Source organism: Pimephales promelas, chromosome 8 (assembly GCF_988280905.1).
Source record: "Pimephales promelas chromosome 8, fPimPro1.hap1.1, whole genome shotgun sequence".
Classification (NCBI taxonomy): domain Eukaryota; kingdom Metazoa; phylum Chordata; class Actinopteri; order Cypriniformes; family Leuciscidae; genus Pimephales; species Pimephales promelas.
In genome coordinates, this window is record NC_142776.1 from 28179650 (window position 1) to 28206481 (window position 26832).

The 26832-nt window shown below is 39.6% G+C and overlaps 2 protein-coding genes across 2 annotated transcripts in view; one reads left to right on the forward strand and one right to left on the reverse strand.

Annotated features, from left to right (window-relative positions):
• The first annotated feature begins 366 nt into the window (after positions 1 to 366).
• On the forward strand, positions 367 to 18275 carry slc48a1b (solute carrier family 48 member 1b). Its single transcript, XM_039689445.2, has 4 exons — positions 367 to 583; positions 694 to 825; positions 16831 to 16998; positions 17176 to 18275. Exons 2-4 carry the CDS (start codon positions 696 to 698, stop codon positions 17310 to 17312), a joined length of 435 nt encoding a protein of 144 aa, XP_039545379.1. The 5' UTR covers positions 367 to 583; positions 694 to 695; the 3' UTR covers positions 17313 to 18275.
• A 25-nt stretch (positions 18276 to 18300) lies between these two features.
• The window catches only part of hdac7b (histone deacetylase 7b), a 73022-nt gene continuing 64490 nt past the window's right edge, over positions 18301 to 26832 (reverse strand). Inside the window, exon 21 of the mRNA XM_039689442.2 lies at positions 18301 to 18970. Coding sequence (XP_039545376.2) covers positions 18925 to 18970 — 46 coding nt within the window. The 3' untranslated portion in view covers positions 18301 to 18924. The remainder of the gene's footprint in view (positions 18971 to 26832) is intronic.

The window sequence follows — 26832 nt, forward strand, 5'->3', positions numbered from 1 at the left end:
GTAGAGAAACAACATAGTTTATACAACTATTTTTGTATATAATACTTACCGAGTAAATCTAACTCGCTTGTAAATTACCATAGAGGTGATATTATCGAGCCTAGTATCTGCTCAAGATGGCAGGAAGTTTATATGGAATAAAAGTGCAACTACATACAAGATATTACCACCAGCAGCAACAACTAGTACAGCTGGGATTACTTAGTCCTAGATGTTATTAGTTATATTAATATCACCATTACTTCTACTTTTAATAGTACAGCTACCGCATTTAAGAAAATATACACTTTTTCCAAAATAAAAGTTTCAGTCAAGTCAGTGTCTAAAAGACGTGTCATTTTCATCCATACCCGTTGGTGTCGCTGTTTTCTGCTAGATCGACGGCGACACATGATTTCACTGTACATCGGAGAAGAGCAACAACAATAACACGCAGTCAGCGCGGGTTATGGAGCAATAAATGACAGTGAACGTCGATTGGTCGTTTGAGGCGGTCTTACTGTCGTTCATAAAACTCCGGTCAATGTCAATTCTGTACTAGTAACATTAGCTGTTACTGCAGCTGGATCAGCGCTGTCTCCAGGTCAGAAGAGCGGATGCTCCTGAACAACTATTTTTAGTAACTGGATAGTTCTTTGTTGTTTGGGGGATTTTTCAATAATGTTTTCCTTATTCATGTATATTTGACGACAGGAATGGCATTCAATAAGAAGTATGTAAGCGTGGGCTACTCTTGTGTTGGGATGTTGGTGGGATTTTCGGCGTTTCTAGTGTGGAACATCGCCTATAAACAGCCGTGGACAGCCGCGATGGGTGGATTATCAGGTACATTCTATTTTCTTTGGCTGTGTCTCAAATGCAGGTGAACCGCCTACCTAGATAGCATTATTGGGCATCATGAACTGTTGCTGAACGCACCTGGGATGCCAAAAAATGTTGTTTAGGTTGGCAAATAATAAGGTTTAGTTTAGCCTAGGACAGTGTTCAAATAGTTTTTGGTATGTTTTGTAATGGATTTTTAACCCATTCAGACCCTGTGTCCATTACAATGGACATCACATGTCAGCCCCCTTTTTTAACTTCTGGAGCATTTCACCTAGTTTAAAGCATACAGTCCATGAGATTGGACGTTTGTCATCCAATCAAATGCCAGTAAAGCTCTGCATGTAGTAATTATATATATATAAAAAAACCTCTACATTGAAGAGAAGCATGGCAGCACTTCACTCCAAACACAGAAGCAAGCAACATTTTCTTTGGTGTATTTACATTTTGTATATATTTTTGCCAGTATTTCATAGTTTGTTTGTAAAATAGAAAGATTGGACTAATTAATTAAAGTTAATTAAAGTGAACTAAATAATTAATTAACTAAACTAATTAAAGTTAAAAATCGACTGGAGAATTGCATGGTTTAAATCAGGATTTTTTTAAATGTGTCTGTCCATTAGAATGGACAGTAGGTTTGAAAGCCTGTTATTGAAGTCACATTTTCAGTGATGCTGATTGAAATTTCTTTTATAAAAAAAAATATATATATCACAGTACCGATACATTTTTTAAACTTTTGAAACAGAATATACAGTTCTGAAGTGCTTGAACATATAGCTGATGAAAATATCTCAGATGTTGACTTTATGTGGAGTAATGAGGAAGATGGAGATGTAAGAAAAATATCCATATTTAAAACTTTATAAAGTAAAATAGCTTCCGGCCAAAAGAACATATGGATTTGACTTAAATCTAAAGCGCAACTTAAATATGAATATTTTAAATATTTTATATAAATTTTTTTTATGGATAGATGCACTTTTATGATGGATAGATGCACTTTTATGATGGATAGATGCACTTGTATCATGGATAGATGCACTTTTATTGACTTTCAAAACAGAAACAACCATTTACAGCCAATATAAAGCTTGGAAGGGCCAGGACATTGTTTAATATAACTCTGATTGTTTTCTTCTGAGAGTAGAATGTCATATGGAATGTCAGAGATGCACCAATTACAGTTTTCCAGGCCGATTTTCCTTGAGTTTGACCTGCCGATACCGATTTTAGCCGATTCCGATTTCATTTTTTCAAACCATTTACAGCACACACAAATATTTATTTTCTATCTTCTCTTTAATAGAACATTTTGCATAGAACATTTTTGAACAGATAATCACTATAAAATGGAACTATATAAATTACTCATGGTGTGGGAAATTCACACACATCTAAAGTGCAGTGTTATGGAAGAACCATTTCCTTTTCACATACAATAACCAACTAAAAAAATTTTTATATATTTAGCACACTAAACTTTTTTATGAAAACAGGTAATGGCAATAAAATAATATATACATAACAAATAAAAATAAACTTAAATATAGCCTTGCTTGCAGTATATAGATATTTCTCTCTCACACACAACAGTTCAGCCAGGCTAAACAGGACAAGTGGACCATGTGCAAGGACACGATTGGGAAATAATAAAAACAAGTTTAAATGGGTACATTTTCTATAAATATTTTTGAGTCTTCATTTTCTTTTCTGACATAGCCTAGCCAAATTCTGTGCATTTTGGACACTTTTTGGATGAAATCATATTTATTTTGTTCATCAAAAGTGTGCTTTCACTTTAATTGAGCGCAACAACAACAGTCTCGGCGCCGAAACCCGCGCTTCACTAACGCCCACACGACGCTTCTGTCGTTTTTTGTTTTTTTTGTTTTTGGTGCGAAAAAATACGTTTCTCCAATCTTCTCAAAACTCTGGATTCTGATAGAGGGCCATAAGACTTAGACCTGAGTGCAAAAATGGAGTCTCTAGGCCCTTCCAGAGCTGAGATATTGAGATCGCACGGAGCATTTATGCCATTAAAAAAATCTCAATATCTCAGCTCTGGAAGGGTCTAGAGCATCCATTTTGCACTCAGGTCTAAGTCTCATGGCCCTCTATCAGAATCCAGAGTTTCAAGAAGATCAGAGAAACTCAAAATTTCGACCCAAAAAAAACGACTTTTTTTTTTCGGTGGGAAAAAATACGATTCTCCAATCTTCTCAAAACTCTGGATTCTGATAGAGGGCCATGAGAGTTAGACCTGAGTGAAAAAATGGAGTCTCTAGGCCCTTCCCGAGCTGAGATATTGAGATCCCACGTAGCATTTATGCCATTATAAAAATCTCAATATCTTAGCTCTGGAAGGGTCTAGAGCCTCAATTTTTGCACTCAGGTCTAAGTCCCATGGCCCTCTATCAGAATCCAGAGTTTCAAGAAGATCAGAGAAACTCAAAATTTCGACCCCCCAAAAAAACGACAGTGGTACCCCTTTCATTTTTTTTTTTCGGTGCGAAAAAAAAAGTTTCTCCAATCTTCTCAAAACTCTGGATTCTGATAGAGGGCCATGAGACTTAGACCTGAGTGCAAAAATGGAGTCTTTAGACCCTTCCCGAGCTGAGATATTGAGATCCCAAGTAGCATTTATGCCATTATAAAAATCTAAATATCTTAGCTCTGGAAGGGTCTAGAGCCTCAATTTTTGCACTCAGGTCTAAGTCTCATGGCCCTCTATCAGAATCCAGAGTTTGGAGAAGAAACTTATTTTTTCGTACCGAAAAAAAAAACGAAAGGGGTACCACTGTTGTTTTTTTGGGGGTCGAAATTTTGAGTTTCTCTGATCTTAGTGAAACTCTGGATTCTGATAGAGGGCCATGAGAGTTAGACCTGAGTGCAAAAATGGAGTCTCTAGGCCCTTTCAGAGCTGAGATATTGAGATCCCAAGTAGCATTTATGCCATTATAAAAATCTCAATATCTTAGCTCTGGAAGGGTCTAGAGCCTCCATTTTTGCACTCAGGTCTAAGTCTCATGGCCCTCTATCAGAATCCAGAGTTTGGAGAAGATTGGAGAAACTTCGTCGATGTTTAACGCCTCGTGACTAAACAATGGGCGCCAATGTGAGTGTTCACACCGACGCGAAAAACGCCACGCTTAAAAGCGTCATTTTTAAAAAAACGCCTCGGGTTCATTTTTTTGGTTTGACGCACCGCGTCAAAACCTATCCGACTAACAAGATTGGCGGGTTTGCTCCCGTGTCTGGTACTTCTGAAGTTACAGTAAAACACAACTTGGGGGCGCTCAAACACAAAACGGTCTTGCCGAACACACATACGGCGTAGAAGAGATAAGATAAGTTACCTATGGGCAAGATGAATGTTGAGCTGCTGGTCTCTGAGCATAAAGAGCTATATGATAACATTTATATTAGTATTTCTGTAATAATAGTATAGTATAGGGTGACCAACAGTCCTGTTTTCCCGGGACATGTGTAAAACGGTCACTTTGTGCTTTATAGAAATCTGAGTTGAGATGAGAACTGCGCATATAGTGTGCGTAGTGTCAGTTAGATTTTGACAAGTGAAGAGAGGAGATAACCGCTCTGCCGACTCTTTGTATTCTTTCTTTTATTTTATTTTTCTATTGTTTGTGTTTTTTTTTTCACGCTCCATCCCCATGTATGATTACGAGTGTAACGTTTGAGTGGTTTTATTAAACTCGGGGAAATACGACAACTCTCGTCTCTCGTGCACCTGTTCATCCGACAACAGCTATGTTTTTATCTCTGGGCAACATCTCAACTTTGCGTTACACATGTCCTGTTTCCACGTCCTGTCCTGGCTGTTTTTAAGTGATGAAAATGTCCTGGTTTTCAAAAAAAAAACTGCTGGGAAAGATCAGTTCTACAGCAAAATATAGATGGGCAAACAAGGTGGACGAGGAAGAAATTAAAACAAGATAAAGAGAATGAAAACTAAAGATATAAATAGATTTTGTTAGTTTGTTTTTGTAAGTTTGTGAGAGCTATTTTTTGTTACATTTGGGGGCATTTCTTTTAGTTATTTGTTATTTAGATATTTATTTTTCTAATACAGATTATTTCTATCATTATTTCATTCGTTTTTTTATCTGTCATAAAACATTGAGACATGAATATGATCACCCTAGTATAGTATTCTATTATCATTTCTGTTTTACATTAAACGCCATCTAATGTCAGGGAATGAATTTGCATGTTCATTCGGCTCATCGTCAGCGAAAAACGCTTGGGTGTGAACACAAAAAACGCGTTGAAAAACGCTGACGAATAACGCGCGCTGATATTCTTAGCTCTGGAAGGGTCTAGAGCCTCAATTTTTGCACTCAGGTCTAAGTCCCATGGCCCTCTATCAGAATCCAGAGTTTCAAGAAGATCAGAGAAACTCAAAATTTCGACCCCCCAAAAAAACGACAGTGGTACCCCTTTCATTTTTTTTTTCGGTGCGAAAAAAAAAGTTTCTCCAATCTTCTCAAAACTCTGGATTCTGATAGAAGGCCATGAGACTTAGACCTGAGTGCAAAGATGGAGGCTCTAGACCCTTCCAGAGCTAAGATATTGAGATTTTTATAATGGCATAAATGCTACGTGGGATCTCAATATCTCACCTCTGGAAGGGTCTTCTAGAGACTCCATTTTTGCACTCAGGTCTAAGTCTCATGGCTCTCTATCAGAATCCAGAGTTTCAAGAAGATTGGAGAAACTTATTTTTTCGCACCGAAAAAAAACGAAAGGGGTACCACTGTCGTTTTTTTGGGGGGTCAAAATTTTGAGTGTCTCTGATCTTCTTGAAACTCTGGATTCTGATAGAAGGCCATGAGAGTTAGACCTGAGTGCAAAAATTGAGGCTCTAGACCCTTCCAGAGCTGAGATATTGAGATTTCTATAATGGCATAAATGCTACGTGGGATCTCAAAATCTCAGCTCTGGAAGGGTCTAGAGACTCAATTTTTGCACTCAGGTCTAAGTCTCATGGCCCTCTATCAGAATCCAGAGTTTTGAGAAGACTGGAGAAACTTATTTTTTCGCACCGAAAAAAAACGAAAGGGGTACCACTGTCGTTTTTTTTTGGGGGTAGAAATTTTGAGTTTCTCTGATCTTCTTGAAACTCTGGATTCTGATAGAGGGCCATGAGACTTTGACCTGAGTGCAAAAAATGGAGGCTCTAGACCCTTCCAGAGCTGAGATATTGAGATTTTTATAATGGCATAAATTAGGGGTGTAACGATTCACTCGTTTTCTCAATGCATCGATTATAAATTCTGACGATGCATATGCATCGATCCTGAAACATGTATTTTGAATCGTGAATCGTTTATTTACGTGAATAATCGATTTAAAAGGCTAAGAATCGAATTAATCGTGATTTTATAGCGATTCAGTGGTTTAAAATATATAAACACAACCTTAAAGTGTTCCTGGTACAAGCTGCCTCACGCATTGGCCGTCATAAGACATCCGCATTTGATTGGTTTTACGCGCTCACACACCCCTGATTTCTCACGCTGAAGCCCGGTCGGTCAAAGCAAAATCCAGTGAAAAGATGTTAACGAGTGCACTGAGAGGACGCAAAATGAAACTAATGAAAACGTCTCCATTAATTTGTGCATGTAGTCATTTAATGCAATACTTTAAAAGCCTTTTTTTAAATATTGGCTACTTAGGTAGGTTTCTACAAATGCTAATTTGTAGGCCATTGAATTTTTTTTATAAATGTGCCACTGTTTTATATACACTCACCGGCCACTTTATTAGGTACCCCATGCTAGTAACGGGTTGGACCCCCTTTTGCCTTCAGAACTGCTTCAATTCTTCGTGGCATAGATTCAACAAGGTGCTGGAAGCATTCCTCAGGGAGTTTGGTCCATATTGACATGATGGCATCACACAGTTGCCGCAGATTTGTTGGCTGCACATCCATGATGCGAATCTCCCGTTCCACCACATCCCAAAGATGCTCTATTGGATTGATATCTGGTGACTGTGGAGGCCATTTGAGTACAGCGAACTCATTGTCATGTTCAAGAAACCAGTCTGAGATGATTCCAGCTTTATGACATGGCGCATTATCCTGCTGAAAGTAGCCATCAGAAGTTGGGTACATTGTGGTCATAAAGGGATGGACATGGTCAGCAACAATACTCAGGTAGGCTGTGGCGTTGCAACGATGCTCAATTGGTACCAAGGGGCCCAAAGAGTGCCAAGAAAATATTCCCCACACCATGACACCACCACCACCAGCCTGAACCGTTGATACAAGGCAGGATGGATCCATGCTTTCATGTTGTAGACGCCAAATTCTGACCCTACCATCCGAATGTCGCAGCAGAAATCGAGACTCATCAGACCAGGCAACGTTTTTCCAATCTTCTATTGTCCAATTTCGATGAGCTTGTGCAAATTGTAGCCTCAGTTTCCTGTTCTTAGCTGAAAGAAGTGGCACCCGGTGTGGTCTTCTGCTGCTGTAGCCCATCTGCCTCAAAGTTCGACGTACTGTGCGTTCAGAGATGCTCTTCTGCCCACCTTGGTTGTAACGGGTGGTTATTTGAGTCACTGTTGCCCTTCTATCAGCTCGAACCAGTCTGGCCATTCTCCTCTGACCTCTGGCATCAACAAGGCATTTCCGCCCACAGAACTGCCGCTCACTGGATGTTTTTTCTTTTTCGGACCATTCTCTGTAAACCCTAGAGATGGTTGTGCGTGAAAATCCCAGTAGATTAGCAGTTTCTGAAATACTCAGACCAGCCCTTCTGGCACCAACAATCATGCCACGTTCAAAGTCACTGAAATCACCTTTCTTCCCCATATGCTCGGTTTGAACTGCAGGAGATTGTCTTGACCATGTCTACATGCCTAAATGCACTGAGTTGCCGCCATGTGATTGGCTGCTTAGAAATTAAGTGTTAACGAGCAGTTGGACAGGTGTACCTAATAAAGTGGCCGGTGAGTGTATGTGCCACTGTTCTTCCGACTATTACTGTACTTCATTTTATTTTTTATTCTAAATTGTTTTAATTATTTACTGTATTTTATTTTTATTATTATGATTTTTTTTATTCTAAACCGTTTTAATTATTCTGATTTCTTTTGAGTATTTTAATTTCTTCCATGTAAAGCACTTTGAATTGCCACTGTGTATGAAATGTGCTATATAAATAAACTTGCCTCGCCTTATAATAATATATTCATTAAAATTAAAAACAAACGTGAACTAACATTAACAATGGACAAAATCCCCACTATCTGACCCCTGAAGGCCGCTGTATAGGCTAATTCAAACCCAGACAAAGACCCATTGGGTGAAGCATTAAAATAATACTATAATGCATATAAAAAATTAAGAATCGAATCGAATTAATCGAATCGCATCGAATTTGGATGTGAATCGAATCGAATTGAATCGTTCTGAATTTGCAAAAATCGTTCTTGAATCGAATCGAAAACCTATGAATCGGGAATCGAATCGATTCGCTGTCTACCCAAAGATTCACAGCACTAGCATAAATGCTACGTCGGATCTCAATATCTCAGCTCGGGAAGGGTCTAGAGCCTCCATTTTTGCACTCAGGTCTAAGTCTCATGGCCTCTATCAGAATCCAGAGTTTTGAGAAGATTGGAGAAACTTATTTTTTCGCACCGAAAAAAAACGAAAGGGGTACCACTGTCGTTTTTTTTGGGGGGTCGAAATTTTGAGTTTCTCTGATCTTCTTGAAACTCTGGATTCTGATAGAGGCCATGAGACTTAGACCTGAGTGCAAAAATTGAGGCTCTAGACCCTTCCAGAGCTAAGATATTGAGATTTTTATAATGGCATACATGTTACGTGGGATCTCAATATCTCAGCTCTGGAAGGGTCTAGAGACTCCATTTTTGCACTCAGGTCTAAGTCTCATGGTCCTCTATCAGAATCCAGAGTTTTGAGAAGATTGGAGAAACTTATTTTTTCGCACCGAAAAAAAACGAAAGGGGTACCACTGTCGTTTTTTTGGGGGGTCGAAATTTTGAGTTTCTCTGATCTTCTTGAAACTCTGGTTTCTGATAGAGGGCCATGAGACTTAGACCTGAGTGCAAAAATTGAGGCTCTAGACCCTTCCAGAGCTAAGATATTGAGATTTTTATAATGGCATAAATGCTACGTGGGATCTCAATATCTCAGCTCGGGAAGGGTCTAGAGACTCCATTTTTGCACTCAGGTCTAAGTCTCATGGCCCTCTATCAGAATCCAGAGTTTTGAGAAGATTGGAGAAACTTATTTTTTCGCACCGAAAAAAAACGAAAGGGGTACCACTGTCGTTTTTTTTGGGGGGTCGAAATTTTGAGTTTCTCTGATCTTCTTGAAACTCTGGATTCTGATAGAAGGCCATGAGACTTAGACCTGAGTGCAAAAATTGAGGCTCTAGACCCTTCCAGAGCTAAGATATTGAGATTTTTATAATGGCATAAATGCTACGTGGGATCTCAATATCTCAGCTCTGGAAGGGTCTAGAGACTCCATTTTTTTCACTCAGGTCTAAGTCTCATGGTCCTCTATCAGAATCCACAGTTTTGAGAAGATTGGAGAAACTTATTTTTTCGCACCGAAAAAAAACGAAAGGGATACCACTGTCGTTTTTTTGGGGGGTAGAAATTTTGAGTTTCTCTGATCTTCTTGAAACTCTGGTATCTGATAGAAGGCCATGAGACTTAGACCTGAGTGCAAAAATTGAGGCTCTAGACTAGGGCTGCAGCTATCGATTCTTTTTGTAATCGATTAATCTAGCACTTAATCGATCGATTAATCGAGTAATCGGATAATTTGTTTATGTGTATTTTTAAGCAACCAAAACAAATAATGTATTACGAAAATGATAAGGTGTTTGGCTTTTATTCCTTTAAAAAAAATAGAGGTATTTATTTCAACTGCAACATTTGGCCCCACAACTAATTATTGCAATTTTTACCCATTTAGTGTTTATAAGTGCCAGTGCCAACAATTATATAACAATACAGTTAAAACAATTTACTGTAAAACATGTTACATGTAGCCCATAACATGTAAAACTTTTAATACAAACTTAAATAGTAAAGCCCATTTGGCCTTAGTTTTGTCTTCTTAATACAACTTTACAAAAAAAGGATTGCACCTTCTGCAAATTACCCACCTGTAAGCAAAAATAAATTAATATAAAATATCAACCCAAACAGGTACACAAATGTGTACAAATTATAAATAAATAAATAAATGGAAATAAAACAATTATAAATAAGAATCAGACTTTTTCAACTGTAATCTCAAAGACAAACATCAGAGTGTGTGTCCGTGTGTCTCACAATATTTGTTCCTGCATCACGTCCCGGTGAATGTATGCTGAAATTTTTGTTGCGTGGCTACATAAAAGTTTAAGCATATGACGAATTGCCGCAATTGGTCTGACTGGCGTGTGAGAGAGACATGGGTGCACGCGCTCGCTTACCTCTCTGCCGTCTTGCGCGAGCCGCGGTTAGGAGCTCAACGTCTCGCATGCGCGCTCGCACTAGATTACAGCATATTTTAACTTGCGAATTAATATGCGGCGGTAAAACTAGTCGATCACGATGGCTCAACAGGTAGATAGACGAACTCATCTTTCAGGCATTTGACCGAAGGGATTGACACTTCAGCGTGAGAAATCGAATTGCGCGAGTCTCACGCTGAATGCGTGAGAGTTGGCAGCCCTGCCAGGTACACTTTGCAGACACATTGCATCTTGTTGTCTCCCTTTATAAACATATAATGATCCCAAACTTTAGACATTCTCTGCCATTTATGAAGTCAAATGTATCATGCGCTATGGTGTGCTTCCTGAATAACGGTCCGTGTGAAACAATCAGATCCCTGCGTGCGCGTCATAGGAATTTAACGAGGCTTCGAGGCAGATTTTTTGCCTCGAGGAATTTTTGTAATCGAGTAACTCGAATAACTTGAGGAATCGTTTCAGCCCTACTCTAGACCCTTCCAGAGCTGAGATATTGAGATTTTTATAATGGCATAAATGCTACGTGGGATCTCAATCTCTCAACTCTGGAAGGGCCTAGAGACTCCATTTTTGCACTCAGGTCTAAGTCTCATGGCCCTCTATCAGAATCCAGAGTTTTAAGAAGATCAGAGAAACTCAAAATTTCGACCCCCCTCCAAAAAAACGACAGTGGTACCCCTTTCGTTTTTTTTTTTTTCAGTGCGAAAAAAATAAGTTTCTCCAATCTTTTCAAAACTCTGGATTCTGATAGAGGGCCATGAGACTTAGACCTGAGTGCAAAAATTGAGGCTCTAGACCCTTCCAGAGCTAAGATATTGATATTTTTATAATGGCATAAATGTTACGTGGGATCTCAATATCTCAGCTCTGGAAGGGTCTAGAGACTCAATTTTTGCACTCAGGTCTAACTCTCATGGCCCTCTATCAGAATCCAGAGTTTTGAGAAGATTGGAGAAACTTATTTTTTCGCACCGAAAAAAAAACCGAAAGGGGTACCACTGTCGTTTTTTTGGGGGGGTCGAAATTTTGAGTTCTCTGATCTTCTTGAAACTCTGGATTCTGATAGAAGGCCATGCGACTTAGACCTGAGTGCAAAAATTGAGGCTCTAGACCCTTCCAGAGCTAAGATATTGATATTTTTATAATGGCATAAATGCTACGTGGGATCTCAATATCTCAGCTCTGGAAGGGTCTAGAGACTCAATTTTTGCACTCAGGTCTAACTCTCATGGCCCTCTATCAGAATCCAGAGTTTTGAGAAGATTGGAGAAACTTATTTTTTCGCACCGAAAAAAAACGAAAGGGGTACCACTGTCGTTTTTTTTGGGGGGTCGAAATTTTGAGTTTCTCTGATCTTCTTGAAACTCTGGATTCTGATAGAGGCCATGAGACTTAGACCTGAGTGCAAAAATTGAGGCTCTAGACCCTTCCAGAGCTAAGATATTGAGATTTTTATAATGGCATACATGTTACGTGGGATCTCAATATCTCAGCTCTGGAAGGGTCTAGAGACTCCATTTTTGCACTCAGGTCTAAGTCTCATGGTCCTCTATCAGAATCCAGAGTTTTGAGAAGATTGGAGAAACTTATTTTTTCGCACCGAAAAAAAACGAAAGGGGTACCACTGTCGTTTTTTTGGGGGGTCGAAATTTTGAGTTTCTCTGATCTTCTTGAAACTCTGGTTTCTGATAGAGGGCCATGAGACTTAGACCTGAGTGCAAAAATTGAGGCTCTAGACCCTTCCAGAGCTAAGATATTGAGATTTTTATAATGGCATAAATGCTACGTGGGATCTCAATATCTCAGCTCGGGAAGGGTCTAGAGACTCCATTTTTGCACTCAGGTCTAAGTCTCATGGCCCTCTATCAGAATCCAGAGTTTTGAGAAGATTGGAGAAACTTATTTTTTCGCACCGAAAAAAAACGAAAGGGGTACCACTGTCGTTTTTTTTGGGGGGTCGAAATTTTGAGTTTCTCTGATCTTCTTGAAACTCTGGATTCTGATAGAAGGCCATGAGACTTAGACCTGAGTGCAAAAATTGAGGCTCTAGACCCTTCCAGAGCTAAGATATTGAGATTTTTATAATGGCATAAATGCTACGTGGGATCTCAATATCTCAGCTCTGGAAGGGTCTAGAGACTCCATTTTTTTCACTCAGGTCTAAGTCTCATGGTCCTCTATCAGAATCCACAGTTTTGAGAAGATTGGAGAAACTTATTTTTTCGCACCGAAAAAAAACGAAAGGGGTACCACTGTCGTTTTTTTGGGGGGTCGAAATTTTGAGTTTCTCTGATCTTCTTGAAACTCTGGTATCTGATAGAAGGCCATGAGACTTAGACCTGAGTGCAAAAATTGAGGCTCTAGACTAGGGCTGCAGCTATCGATTCTTTTTGTAATCGATTAATCTAGCACTTAATCGATCGAGTAATCGGATAATTTGTTTATGTGTATTTTTAAGCAACCAAAACAAATAATGTATTACGAAAATGATAAGGTGTTTGGCTTTTATTCCTTTAAAAAAAATAGAGGTATTTATTTCAACTGCAACATTTGGCCCCACAACTAATTATTGCAATTTTTACCCATTTAGTGTTTATAAGTGCCAGTGCCAACAATTATATAACAATACAGTTAAAACAATTTACTGTAAAACATGTTACATGTAGCCCATAACATGTAAAACTTTTAATACAAACTTAAATAGTAAAGCCCATTTGGCCTTAGTTTTGTCTTCTTAATACAACTTTACAAAAAAAGGATTGCACCTTCTGCAAATTACCCACCTGTAAGCAAAAATAAATTAATATAAAATATCAACCCAAACAGGTACACAAATGTGTACAAATTATAAATAAATAAATAAATGGAAATAAAACAATTATAAATAAGAATCAGACTTTTTCAACTGTAATCTCAAAGACAAACATCAGAGTGTGTGTCCGTGTGTCTCACAATATTTGTTCCTGCATCACGTCCCGGTGAATGTATGCTGAAATTTTTGTTGCGTGGCTACATAAAAGTTTAAGCATATGACGAATTGCCGCAATTGGTCTGACTGGCGTGTGAGAGAGACATGGGTGCACGCGCTCGCTTACCTCTCTGCCGTCTTGCGCGAGCCGCGGTTAGGAGCTCAACGTCTCGCATGCGCGCTCGCACTAGATTACAGCATATTTTAACTTGCGAATTAATATGCGGCGGTAAAACTAGTCGATCACGATGGCTCAACAGGTAGATAGACGAACTCATCTTTCAGGCATTTGACCGAAGGGATTGACACTTCAGCGTGAGAAATCGAATTGCGCGAGTCTCACGCTGAATGCGTGAGAGTTGGCAGCCCTGCCAGGTACACTTTGCAGACACATTGCATCTTGTTGTCTCCCTTTATAAACATATAATGATCCCAAACTTTAGACATTCTCTGCCATTTATGAAGTCAAATGTATCATGCGCTATGGTGTGCTTCCTGAATAACGGTCCGTGTGAAACAATCAGATCCCTGCGTGCGCGTCATAGGAATTTAACGAGGCTTCGAGGCAGATTTTTTGCCTCGAGGAATTTTTGTAATCGAGTAACTCGAATAACTTGAGGAATCGTTTCAGCCCTACTCTAGACCCTTCCAGAGCTGAGATATTGAGATTTTTATAATGGCATAAATGCTACGTGGGATCTCAATCTCTCAACTCTGGAAGGGCCTAGAGACTCCATTTTTGCACTCAGGTCTAAGTCTCATGGCCCTCTATCAGAATCCAGAGTTTTAAGAAGATCAGAGAAACTCAAAATTTCGACCCCCCTCCAAAAAAACGACAGTGGTACCCCTTTCGTTTTTTTTTTTTTTCAGTGTGAAAAAAATAAGTTTCTCCAATCTTTTCAAAACTCTGGATTCTGATAGAGGGCCATGAGACTTAGACCTGAGTGCAAAAATTGAGGCTCTAGACCCTTCCAGAGCTAAGATATTGATATTTTTATAATGGCATAAATGTTACGTGGGATCTCAATATCTCAGCTCTGGAAGGGTCTAGAGACTCAATTTTTGCACTCAGGTCTAACTCTCATGGCCCTCTATCAGAATCCAGAGTTTTGAGAAGATTGGAGAAACGTATTTTTTCGCACCGAAAAAAAAACCGAAAGGGGTACCACTGTCGTTTTTTTGGGGGGGTCGAAATTTTGAGTTCTCTGATCTTCTTGAAACTCTGGATTCTGATAGAAGGCCATGAGACTTAGACCTGAGTGCAAAAATTGAGGCTCTAGACCCTTCCAGAGCTAAGATATTGATATTTTTATAATGGCATAAATGCTACGTGGGATCTCAATATCTCAGCTCTGGAAGGGTCTAGAGACTCAATTTTTGCACTCAGGTCTAACTCTCATGGCCCTCTATCAGAATCCAGAGTTTTGAGAAGATTGGAGAAACGTATTTTTTCGCACCGAAAAAAAACGAAAGGGGTACCACTGTCGTTTTGTTTGGGGGGTCGAAATTTTGAGTTTCTCTGATCTTCTTGAAACTCTGGATTCTGATAGAGGCCATGAGACTTAGACCTGAGTGCAAAAATTGAGGCTCTAGACCCTTCCAGAGCTAAGATATTGAGATTTTTATAATGGCATACATGTTACGTGGGATCTCAATATCTCAGCTCTGGAAGGGCCTAGAGACTCCATTTTTGCACTCAGGTCTAAGTCTCATGGTCCTCTATCAGAATCCAGAGTTTTGAGAAGATTGGAGAAACTTATTTTTTCGCACCGAAAAAAAAACGAAAGGGGTACCACTGTCGTTTTTTTTGGGGGGTCGAAATTTTGAGTTCTCTGATCTTCTTGAAACTCTGGATTCTGATAGAAGGCCATGAGACTTAGACCTGAGTGCAAAAATTGAGGCTCTAGACCTTTCCAGAGCTAAGATATTGATATTTTTATAATGGCATAAATGCTACGTGGGATCTCAATATCTCAGCTCTGGAAGGGTCTAGAGACTCAATTTTTGCACTCAGGTCTAACTCTCATGGCCCTCTATCAGAATCCAGAGTTTTGAGAAGATTGGAGAAACTTATTTTTTCGCACCGAAAAAAAAAAAAAACGAAAGTACCACTGTCGTTTTTTTTGGGGGGGTCGAAATTTTGAGTTCTCTGATCTTCTTGAAACTCTGGATTCTGATAGAAGGCCATGAGACTTAGACCTGAGTGCAAAAATTGAGGCTCTAGACCCTTCCAGAGCTGAGATATTGAGATTTTTATAATGGCATAAATGCTACGTGGGATCTCAATCTCTCAACTCTGGAAGGGCCTAGAGACTCCATTTTTGCACTCAGGTCTAAGTCTCATGGCCCTCTATCAGAATCCAGAGTTTCAAGAAGATCAGAGAAACTCAAAATTTCGACCCCCTCCAAAAAAACGACAGTGGTACCCCTTTCGTTTTTTTTTTTTTGGTGCGAAAAAAATTAGTTTCTCCAATCTTCTCCAAACTCTGGATTCTATCAGAATCCAGAGTTTTGAAAAGATTGGAGAAACTTATTTTTTCGCACTGAAAAAAAAACCGAAAGGGGTACCACTGTCTTTTTTTTTGGGGGGGGGGTCGAAATTTTGAGTTTCTCTGATCTTCCATTTTTGCACTCAGGTCTAAGTCTCATTGCCCTCTATCAGAATCCAGAGTTTGGAGAAGACCGGAGAAACTTATTTTTTCGCACCGGAAAAAAAAAAAAACGAAAGGGGTACCGCTGTCGTTTTTTTGGGGGGTCGAAATTTTGAGTTTCTCTGATCTTCTTGAAACTTTGGATTCTGATGGAGGGCCATGAGACTTTGACCTGAGTGGAAAAAAGTGTGGCCGCGTTCCATGAGTGATCGCTCTTGTGTTGGAGCACGTGCAAGCGCACGAGCACTGTTGTAAAAATCAGTTGCAATCTGAAACATCACTGATAGAGGCCGCTAAAAATTACATATAGCACCTTTAACTTGCATTTTCGGGAAAAAGAAAAACTCTCTGCGTCAAAATGTCTTGAACTGTGCTCCTACATGGTTTTTATGACAGGTTTTTGACAGGACCTCAGAGTAACTTTTTTAAATGGATGCACAAGAGTATGTCTAATAATTATACAGGAATTCTAAAGCATGTCACACTGCAGTCACTTCTTGATATTTCACATGAACTAACCTATTATTTATAGTATGTGGGTTTTTTATGAGGGCAAGTAAAACTGTTGATTAGTAAACATCCTACCCACATACACCACTGTTTAAAAAAATGAAAATATGTTTGTGTTGGTCAGGGAGATTATGGTTTGTTGTGTCACAAAATGCTCTTCTGTAAATCTAACATCACATGCAGAACTGAGAGCAAACAAGTGCTGTCAAAAGAATCAAACAGGAACACAGAATATGACAAAGCAATAATAAATTGCAGAGTCATAGATTTAGTCACATGCAAAACTAGTATGTGCTTTGAACTTCATAAGGCTCATTGTGTGTTTATACATGTATTTCTCCAGGTGTTTTGGCATTATGGACTCTGGTCACACACATAATGTACCTTCAGGACTTTTGGAGAACATGGTTAAAGGGCCTGAAGTTTTTCTTGGTCACAGGCGTCACTTTCTCCATGGTTTCCATCGTAGCGTTCATCTCCTTCCTCGGTGTGGCCATCTCCCACAAAGAATGTGAGTAGAGGTCCATACTGAAGCACTGAAGTCATGAATGTTTGCTTTGAAATTGTATTTGTAACATGAAGAGAAAGTGGTCTTCAGGACATTAAACTCAGGAGGACGGTTGTTTTAACTCTTTTCAACTGTTTCACTTACTTTTTAATGTGTGTGTGTGTGTGTGTGTGTCTACAGCCCTCACAGATCCTGCCAGTCTGTACCTGTCATGTGTGTGGAGCTTCATGAGTTTGAAGTGGGCGTTCCTGCTGGCCCTCTATTCTCATCGGTATCACAAAGAATTTGCCGACATCTCCATCCTCAGTGACTTTTAAATACACACACAGTGATGCACTCGTGCCCACAGAGAATGGAGACATGCTTGGCTGTTACCATTTGAAATGGACAAGGAACACTCAACGTGGAGAGTCAGAAAGCTTTCGTGTTTTTTTTATTATATCAATATACGACATTAGTGTATCACTTCCCTCTCTATCTACTGTTGTCTGTTGTAGATCTTGTTAGACGCAAGAGTATGTTGAAGGACGTCATCTGTCATTTACATTTTTTGCCTTTTTAATAGCTCTGATCAATGTGAATATTTTCACTTTGAGTATGTATGGTTAATGGATATTAGGAGGAGTCTTTTGTCTTTCTCCTTGCTGCTCTTTTCTTGTTGTCCTGAATGTTTTTTCTGCAGTTTCATTATGGGATATTGATAAGTGACAGGTTTTTATTAAGCTGATCTGTCCCTAAAAAACAATTTCTCCTTCTGCCTCTTTGCATTTAGGTAGCTGGCTGTTGATTGTTAAATAAGCACTTTATTGTCTTGACAATGTGGTTTAAACAATCGAAAACCTTGTGTGGGAATCTTGAGGCTTTATTGACGAGGGAAACGTCGTTTGGAAAGGCTTTTTGTTTTTCTTTTCTTGTTTATATTTTTATGACCCCAAAGCAACATCTAGCACACATTTGGATTATATGAATGATTCAATCAATGATATTTGTAGACCTACAGGGTTAGTGATTTTCAGTATTACCATCACGTCTGTCATCTGAGAGTTGTTTTGTATAAATTCATTCACTCAGACAATACTGCATGCATATCTTATATTATGTTGAGATTTCTTTTTATATTTACACAGAACCATTGTGTTACACTGTTTGAATGTGATGTTGGCGTTTGCCTAACATTTCAGACACTTTTGTGAACGTATCCATTATACTGTAATGTTATGAAATTAATAACTTTATGTGTGAGCGGGCCATTAATAAAATAACCTGTTATGGCAACCAGACACATGCTTCTTGATTTGCAAAATGTTTTAAAAAATACAGCTTTATTTAATTCTGAGAATACCAAAACATGTTGAAGAAAACTGAAAAGCCTACAAAACATACAAATCCAGGCAAATTGTGTAATGGCATTTCACACAAAAAAACTTTCAATTTAATTGTAAAGCAATTTGGTGATAAAAAAGAAAATTAATATCCTCAGAAATTAGTATCAGCCCAAATGGTCTTGCAAACGATATAGCAAAAAGCACTTTGTTCCCTTTTCTTTGTGTTTGCTATATACGTAGTTTACATTCAAGGATAAGCTGCCTTACATGTTCATTGAAGAGAAATCAATATGAATAATAATAAAACAAACAATGTATAATGTCTCAGGATTTTTTTTTTAAATGGATGAATATAAAGTGCAATTAATAAAAGCTTAGAAATAAATGGTCAAAGTCCTTCAAATCCACCAAGGACAGAGTCAGCATTTGAATAAATCACACACTAGATGTGATTATGACAGTTAAGTTCTTTTGTTGATCTTAGTTCCTAAGGATTGTCTCCTGTCTCACACAGTAATATTACAGTAGCTTTAGTCAGTTAAAGCACAGGATGTCCAGCTTCTGCTTGGAGAGGAATGAAGTCCCCCAGAAAAGGAGTAGACTTCTACATTGAATCATCTTCATCATGCTCCATTGGCTCATTTGGGAAACTACAAAGCAGATACAAAGCAAGAGCAATATATTCAATAGTTTTGTTAGTTTCATCTCTAGCCACATTAGTCCAAGATGCTAATACTGAAAGCTCATAGAGTGCAACAGTGCACAACTGTTGATCAGCAGGATTGGTTACGGAAGTATTTTCCCGTTCAATTAAAAAATAATAATAATAAATAAATTTGGTCAAAGTGCTATGAGCCATGTGAACAAAACCAACCAGTCACATAACAAACTTACATACAAAAATGATTTTAAAAAAACAACAACAACTGTGTACTTGGATTTGAGAAAAACTACAATCCTATGAAGCATTGTGAATGACAATCAAATTAAAAACAATAGAGAAATATTTACATTTATTCATTTAGCTGACTAGAAAAATATAAATATATTCATTTGCAGTTGTGTATTATATCAGGGTGGCTACAGGTATAAACAATTTAAATTTAAGACTTTTTATTAACACTTCTAAATTAAATTTAAGACCTGATATATCTAGAGACTCCATTTTTGCACTCAGGTCTAAGTCTCATGGCTCTCTATCAGAATCCAGAGTTTTGAGAAGATTGGGGAAACTTAATTTTTCGGGCCGAAATTTTGAGTTTCGCTATCTCAGCTCGGGAAGGGGCTAGAGCCTCCATTTTTGCACTCAGGTCTAAGTCTCATGGCCCTCTATCAGAATCCAGAGTTTTGGGAAGATTGGAGAAACTTAATTTTTCGCCCAAAAAAAAAAAACGTAAGGGGTACCACTGTCGTTTTTTTTTTCGGGCCGAATTTTTGAGTTTCGATATCTCAGCTCTGGAAGGGGCTAGAGCCTCCATTTTTGCACTCAGGTCTAAGTCTCATGGCCCTCTATCAGAATCCAGAGTTTTGGGAAGATTGGAGAAACTTAATTTTTCGCCCAAAAAAAAAAACGTAAGGGGTACCACTGTCGTTTTTTTTTTTCGGGCCGAATTTTTGAGTTTCGATATCTCAGCTCTGGAAGGGGCTAGAGCCTCCATTTTTGCACTCAGGTCTAAGTCTCATGGCCATCTATCAGAATCCAGAGTTTTGGGAAGATTGGAGAAACTTAATTTTTCGCCCAAAAAAAAAAAACCGTAAGGGGTACCACTGTCCTTTTTTTTCCGGGCCGAATTTTTGAGTTTCGATATCTCAGCTCTGGAAGGGGCTAGAGCCTCCATTTTTGCACTCAGGTCTAAGTCTCACGGCCCTCTATCAGAATCCAGAGTTTTGGGAAGATTGGAGAAATTTAATTTTTCGCCCAAAAAAAAAAACGTAAGGGGTACCACTGTCGGTTTTTTTTTCGGGCCGAATTTTTGAGTTTCCATATCTCAGCTCTGGAAGGGGCTAGAGGCTCCATTTTTGCACTCAGGTCTAAGTCTCATGGCCCTCTATCAGAATCCAGAGTTTTGTGAAGATTGGAGAAACTTAATTTTTCGCCCGAAAAAAAAAAACGTAAGGGGTACCACTGTCGTTTTTTTTTCGGGCCCAATTTTTGAGTTTCGATATCTCAGCTCTGGAAGGGGCTAGAGCCTCCATTTTTGCACTCAGGTCTAAGTTTCATGGCCCTCTATCAGAATCCAGAGTTTTGTGAAGATTGGAGAAACTTAATTTTTCGCCCGAAAAAAAAAACCGTAAGGGGTACCACTGTCGTTTTTTTTTCGGGCCCAATTTTTGAGTTTCGATATCTCAGCTCTGGAAGGGGCTAGAGCCTCCATTTTTGCACTCAGGTCTAAGTCTCATTGCCCTCTATCAGAATCCAGAGTTTTGGGAAGATTGGAGAAACTTAATTTTTCGCCCAAAAAAAAAAACGTAAGGGGTACCACTGTCGTTTTTTTTTCGGGCCCAATTTTTGAGTTTCGATATCTCAGCTCTGGAAGGGGCTAGAGCCTCCATTTTTGCACTCAGGTCTAAGTCTCATTGCCCTCTATCAGAATCCAGAGTTTTGGGAAGATTGGAGAAACTTAATTTTTCGCCCAAAAAAAAAAAACGTAAGGGGTACCACTGTCGTTTTTTTTTCGGGCCGAATTTTTGAGTTTCGATATCTCAGCTCTGGAAGGGGCTAGAGCCTCCATTTTTGCACTCAGGTCTAAGTCTCATGACCCTCTATCAGAATCCAGAGTTTTGGGAAGATTGGAGAAACTTAATTTTTCGCCCAAAAAAAAAAAACGTAAGGGGTACCACTGTGGGTTTTTTTTCGGGCCGAATTTTTGAGTTTCGATATCTCAGCTCTGGAAGGGGCTAGAGCCTCCATTTTTGCACTCAGGTCTAAGTCTCATGGCCCTCTATCAGAATCCAGAGTTTTGGGAAGATTGGAGAAACTTAATTTTTCGCCCAAAAAAAAAAACGTAAGGGGTACCACTGTCGTTTTTTTTTTCGGGCCGAATTTTTGAGTTTCGATATCTCAGCTCTGGAAGGGGCTAGAGCCTCCATTTTTGCACTCAGGTCTAAGTCTCATGGCCCTCTATCAGAATCCAGAGTTTTGTGAAGATTGGAGAAACTTAATTTTTCGCCCAAAAAAAAAACGTAAGGGGTACCACTGTCGTTTTTTTTTCGGGCCGAATTTTTGAGTTTCGATATCTCAGCTCTGGAAGGGGCTAGAGCCTCCATTTTTGCACTCAGGTCTAAGTCTCATGGCCCTCTATCAGAATCCAGAGTTTTGGGAAGATTGGAGAAACTTAATTTTTCGCCCAAAAAAAAAAACGTAAGGGGTACCACTGTCGTTTTTTTTTCGGGCCGAATTTTTGAGTTTCGATATTTCAGCTCTGGAAGGGGCTAGAACCTCCATTTTTGCACTCAGGTCTAAGTCTCATGGCCCTCTATCAGAATCCAGAGTTTTGGGAAGATTGGAGAAACTTAATTTTTCGCCCAAAAAAAAAAAACGTAAGGGGTACCACTGTCGTTTTTTTTTCGGGACGAATTTTTGAGTTTCGATATCTCAGCTCTGGAGGGGCTAGAGCCTCCATTTTTGCACTCAGGTCTAAGTCTCATGACCCTCTATCAGAATCCAGAGTTTTGGGAAGATTGGAGAAACTTAATTTTTCGCCCAAAAAAAAAAAACGTAAGGGGTACCACTGTCGGTTTTTTTTCGGGACGAATTTTTGAGTTTCGATATCTCAGCTCTGGAAGGGGCTAGAGCCTCCATTTTTGCACTCAGGTCTAAGTCTCATGGCCCTCTATCAGAATCCAGAGTTTTGGGAAGATTGGAGAAACTTAATTTTTTCGCCCAAAAAAAAAAACGTAAGGGGTACCACTGTCGTTTTTTTTTCGGGCCGAATTTTTGAGTTTCGATATCTCAGCTCTGGAAGGGGCTAGAGCCTCCATTTTTGCACTCAGGTCTAAGTCTCATGGCCCTCTATCAGAATCCAGAGTTTTGGGAAGATTGGAGAAACTTAATTTTTCGCCAAAAAAAAAAAAACGTAAGGGGTACCACTGTCGTTTTTTATTCGGGCCGAATTTTTGAGTTTCGATATCTCAGCTCTGGAAGGGGCTAGAGCCTCCATTTTTGCACTCAGATCTAAGTCTCATGGCCCTCTATCAGAATCCAGAGTTTTGGGAAGATTGGAGAAACTTAATTTTTCGCCCCAAAAAAAAAAACGTAAGGGGTACCACTGTCGTTTTTTTTTCGGGCCGAATTTTTGAGTTTCGATATCTCAGCTCTGGAAGGGGCTAGAGCCTCTATTTTTGCACTCAGGTCTAAGTCTCATGAAACTCTATCAGAATCCAGAGTTTTGGGAAGATTGGAGAAACTTAATTTTTCGCCCCAAAAAAAAAACGTAAGGGGTACCACTGTCGTTTTTTTTTCGGGCAGAATTTTTGAGTTTCCATATCTCAGCTCTGGAAGGGGCTAGAGCCTCCATTTTTGCACTCAGGTCTAAGTCTCATGGCCCTCTATCAGAATCCAGAGTTTTGGGAAGATTGGAGAAACTTAATTTTTTGCCCCAAAAAAAAACCGTAAGGGGTACCACTGTCGTTTTTTTTTCGGGCCGAATTTTTGAGTTTCGATATCTCAGCTCTGGAAAGGGCTAGAGCCTCCATTTTTGCACTCAGGTCTAAGTCTCATGGCCCTCTATCAGAATCCAGAGTTTTGGGAAGATTGGAGAAACTTAATTTTTCGCCCCCCAAAAAAAACGTAAGGGGTACCACTGTCGTTTTTTTTTCGGGCCGAATTTTTGAGTTTCGATATCTCAGCTCTGGAAGGGGCTAGAGCCTCCATTTTTGCACTCAGGTCTAAGTCTCATGGCCCTCTATCAGAATCCAGAGTTTTGGGAAGATTGGAGAAATTTAATTTTTCGCCCAAAAAAAAAAACGTAAGGGGTACCACTGTCCTTTTTTTTTCGGGCCTAATTTTTGAGTTTCGATATCTCAGCTCTGGAAGGGGCTAGAGCCTCCATTTTTGCACTCAGGTCTAAGTCTCATGGCCCTCTATCAGAATCCAGAGTTTTGGGAAGATTGGAGAAACGTAATTTTTCGCCCAAAAAAAAAAACGTAAGGGGTACCACTGTCGTTTTTTTTTCGGGCCGAATTTTTGAGTTTCGATATCTCAGCTCTGGAAGGGGCTAGAGCCTCCATTTTTGCACTCAGGTCTAAGTCTCATGGCCCTCTATCAGAATCCAGAGTTTTGTGAAGATTGGAGAAACTTAATTTTTCGCCCAAAAAAAAAAACGTAAGGGGTACCACTGTCGTTTTTTTTTCGGGCCGAATTTTTGAGTTTCGATATCTCAGCTCTGGAAGGGGCTAGAGCCTCCATTTTTGCACTCAGGTCTAAGTCTCATGGCCCTCTATCAGAATCCAGCCTTTTGGGAAGATTGGAGAAACTTAATTTTTTCGCCCAAAAAAAAAACGTAAGGGGTACCACTGTCGTTTTTTTTTCGGGCCGAATTTTTGAGTTTCGATATCTCAGCTCTGGAAGGGGCTAGAGCCTCCATTTTTGCACTCAGGTCTAAGTCTCATGGCCCTCTATCAGAATCCAGAGTTTTGGGAAGATTGGAGAAACTTTATTTTTCGCCCAAAAAAAAAAAACGTAAGGGGTACCACTGTCGTTTTTTTTTCGGGCCGAATTTTTGAGTTTCGATATCTCAGCTCTGGAAGGGGCTAGAGCCTCCATTTTTGCACTCAGGTCTAAGTCTCATGGCCCTCTATCAGAATCCAGCCTTTTGGGAAGATTGGAGAAACTTAATTTTTTCGCCCAAAAAAAAAACGTAAGGGGTACCACTGTCGTTTTTTTTTCGGGCCGAATTTTTGAGTTTCGATATCTCAGCTCTGGAAGGGGCTAGAGCCTCCATTTTTGCACTCAGGTCTAAGTCTCATGGCCCTCTATCAGAATCCAGAGTTTTGGGAAGATTGGAGAAACTTAATTTTTCGCCCAAAAAAAAAAAACGTAAGGGGTACCACTGTCGTTTTTTTTTCGGGACGAATTTTTGAGTTTCGATATCTCAGCTCTGGAAGGGGCTAGAGCCTCCATTTTTGCACTCAGGTCTAAGTCTCATGGCCCTCTATCAGAATCCAGCCTTTTGGGAAGATTGGAGAAACTTAATTTTTTCGCCCAAAAAAAAAACGTAAGGGGTACCACTGTCGTTTTTTTTTCGGGACGAATTTTTGAGTTTCGATATCTCAGCTCTGGAAGGGGCTAGAGCCTCCATTTTTGCACTCAGCTCTAAGTCTCATGGCCCTCTATCAGAATCCAGAGTTTTGGGAAGATTGGAGAAACTTTATTTTTCGTCCAAAAAAAAAAAAAAACGTAAGGGGTACCACTGTCGTTTTTTTTTCGGGACGAATTTTTGAGTTTCGATATCTCAGCTCTGGAAGGGGCTAGAGCCTCCATTTTTGCACTCAGGTCTAAGTCTCATGGCCCTCTATCAGAATCCAGAGTTTTGGGAAGATTGGAGAAACTTAATTTTTCGCCCAAAAAAAAAACCGTAAGGGGTACCACTGTCGTTTTTTTTTTCGGGACGAATTTTTGAGTTTCGATATCTCAGCTCTGGAAGGGGCTAGAGCCTCCATTTTTGCACTCAGGTCTAAGTCTCATGACCCTCTATCAGAATCCAGAGTTTTGGGAAGATTGGAGAAACTTAATTTTTCGCCCAAAAAAAAAAACGTAAGGGGTACCACTGTCGTTTTTTTTTCGGGACGAATTTTTGAGATTCGATATCTCAGCTCTGGAAGGGGCTAGAGCCTCCATTTTTGCACTCAGGTCTAAGTCTCATGGCCCTCTATCAGAATCCAGACTTTTGGGAAGATTGGAGAAACTTAATTTTTTCGCCCCAAAAAAAAAAACGTAAGGGGTACCACTGTGGTTTTTTTTTTCGGGCCGAATTTTTGAGTTTCGATATCTCAGCTCTGGAAGGGGCTAGAGCCTCCATTTTTGCACTCAGGTCTAAGTCTCATGGCCCTCTATCAGAATCCAGAGTTTTGGGAAGATTGGAGAAACTTAATTTTTCGCCCAAAAAAAAAAAACGTAAGGGGTACCACTGTCGTTTTTTTTTCGGGCCGAATTTTTGAGTTTCGATATCTCAGCTCTGGAAGGGGCTAGAGCCTCCATTTTTGCACTCAGGTCTAAGTCTCATGGCCCTCTATCAGAATCCAGAGTTTTGGGAAGATTGGAGAAACTTAATTTTTCGCCCAAAAAAAAAAAACGTAAGGGGTACCACTGTCGTTTTTTTTTCGGGCCGAATTTTTGAGTTTCGATATCTCAGCTCTGGAAGGGGCTAGAGCCTCCATTTTTGCACTCAGGTCTAAGTCTCATGGCCCTCTATCAGAATCCAGAGTTTTGGGAAGATTGGAGAAACTTAATTTTTCGCCCAAAAAAAAAAAACGTAAGGGGTACCACTGTCGTTTTTTTTTCGGGCCGAATTTTTGAGTTTCGATATCTCAGCTCTGGAAGGGGCTAGAGCCTCCATTTTTGCACTCAGGTCTAAGTCTCATGGCCCTCTATCAGAATCCAGAGTTTTGGGAAGATTGGAGAAACTTTATTTTTCGCCCAAAAAAAAAAAACGTAAGGGGTACCACTGTCGTTTTTTTTTCGGGCCGAATTTTTGAGTTTCGATATTTCAGCTCTGGAAGGGGCTAGAACCTCCATTTTTGCACTCAGGTCTAAGTCTCATGGCCCTCTATCAGAATCCAGAGTTTTGGGAAGATTGGAGAAACTTAATTTTTCGCCCAAAAAAAAAAAACGTAAGGGGTACCACTGTCGTTTTTTTTTCGGGACGAATTTTTGAGTTTCGATATCTCAGCTCTGGAAGGGGCTAGAGCCTCCATTTTTGCACTCAGGTCTAAGTCTCATGACCCTCTATCAGAATCCAGAGTTTTGGGAAGATTGGAGAAACTTAATTTTTCGCCCAAAAAAAAAAAACGTAAGGGGTACCACTGTCGTTTTTTTTTCGGGACGAATTTTTGAGTTTCGATATCTCAGCTCTGGAAGGGGCTAGAGCCTCCATTTTTGCACTCAGGTCTAAGTCTTATGGCCCTCTATCAGAATCCAGAGTTTTGGGAAGATTGGAGAAACTTAATTTTTCGCCCAAAAAAAAAAACGTAAGGGGTACCACTGTCGTTTTTTTTTCGGGCCGAATTTTTGAGTTTCGATATCTCAGCTCTGGAAGGGGCTAGAGCCTCCATTTTTGCACTCAGGTCTAAGTCTCATGGCCCTCTATCAGAATCCAGAGTTTTGGGAAGATTGGAGAAACTTAATTTTTCGCCCAAAAAAAAAAACGTAAGGGGTACCACTGTCGTTTTTTTTTTCGGGCCGAATTTTTGAGTTTCGATATCTCAGCTCTGGAAGGGGCTAGAACCTCCATTTTTGCACTCAGGTCTAAGTCTCATGGCCCTCTATCAGAATCCAGAGTTTTGGGAAGATTGG

Bases quoted from the DNA above. Each gene is read 5' to 3' on its own strand.
- slc48a1b (XM_039689445.2), top strand. From the start codon at position 696: ATGGCATTCAATAAGAAGTATGTAAGCGTGGGCTACTCTTGTGTTGGG. The intron at 826-16,830 runs GTACATTCTATT...GTATTTCTCCAG, and splicing joins CGCGATGGGTGGATTATCAG to GTGTTTTGGCATTATGGACT. The intron at 16,999-17,175 runs GTGAGTAGAGGT...GTGTGTCTACAG, and splicing joins GGCCATCTCCCACAAAGAAT to CCCTCACAGATCCTGCCAGT.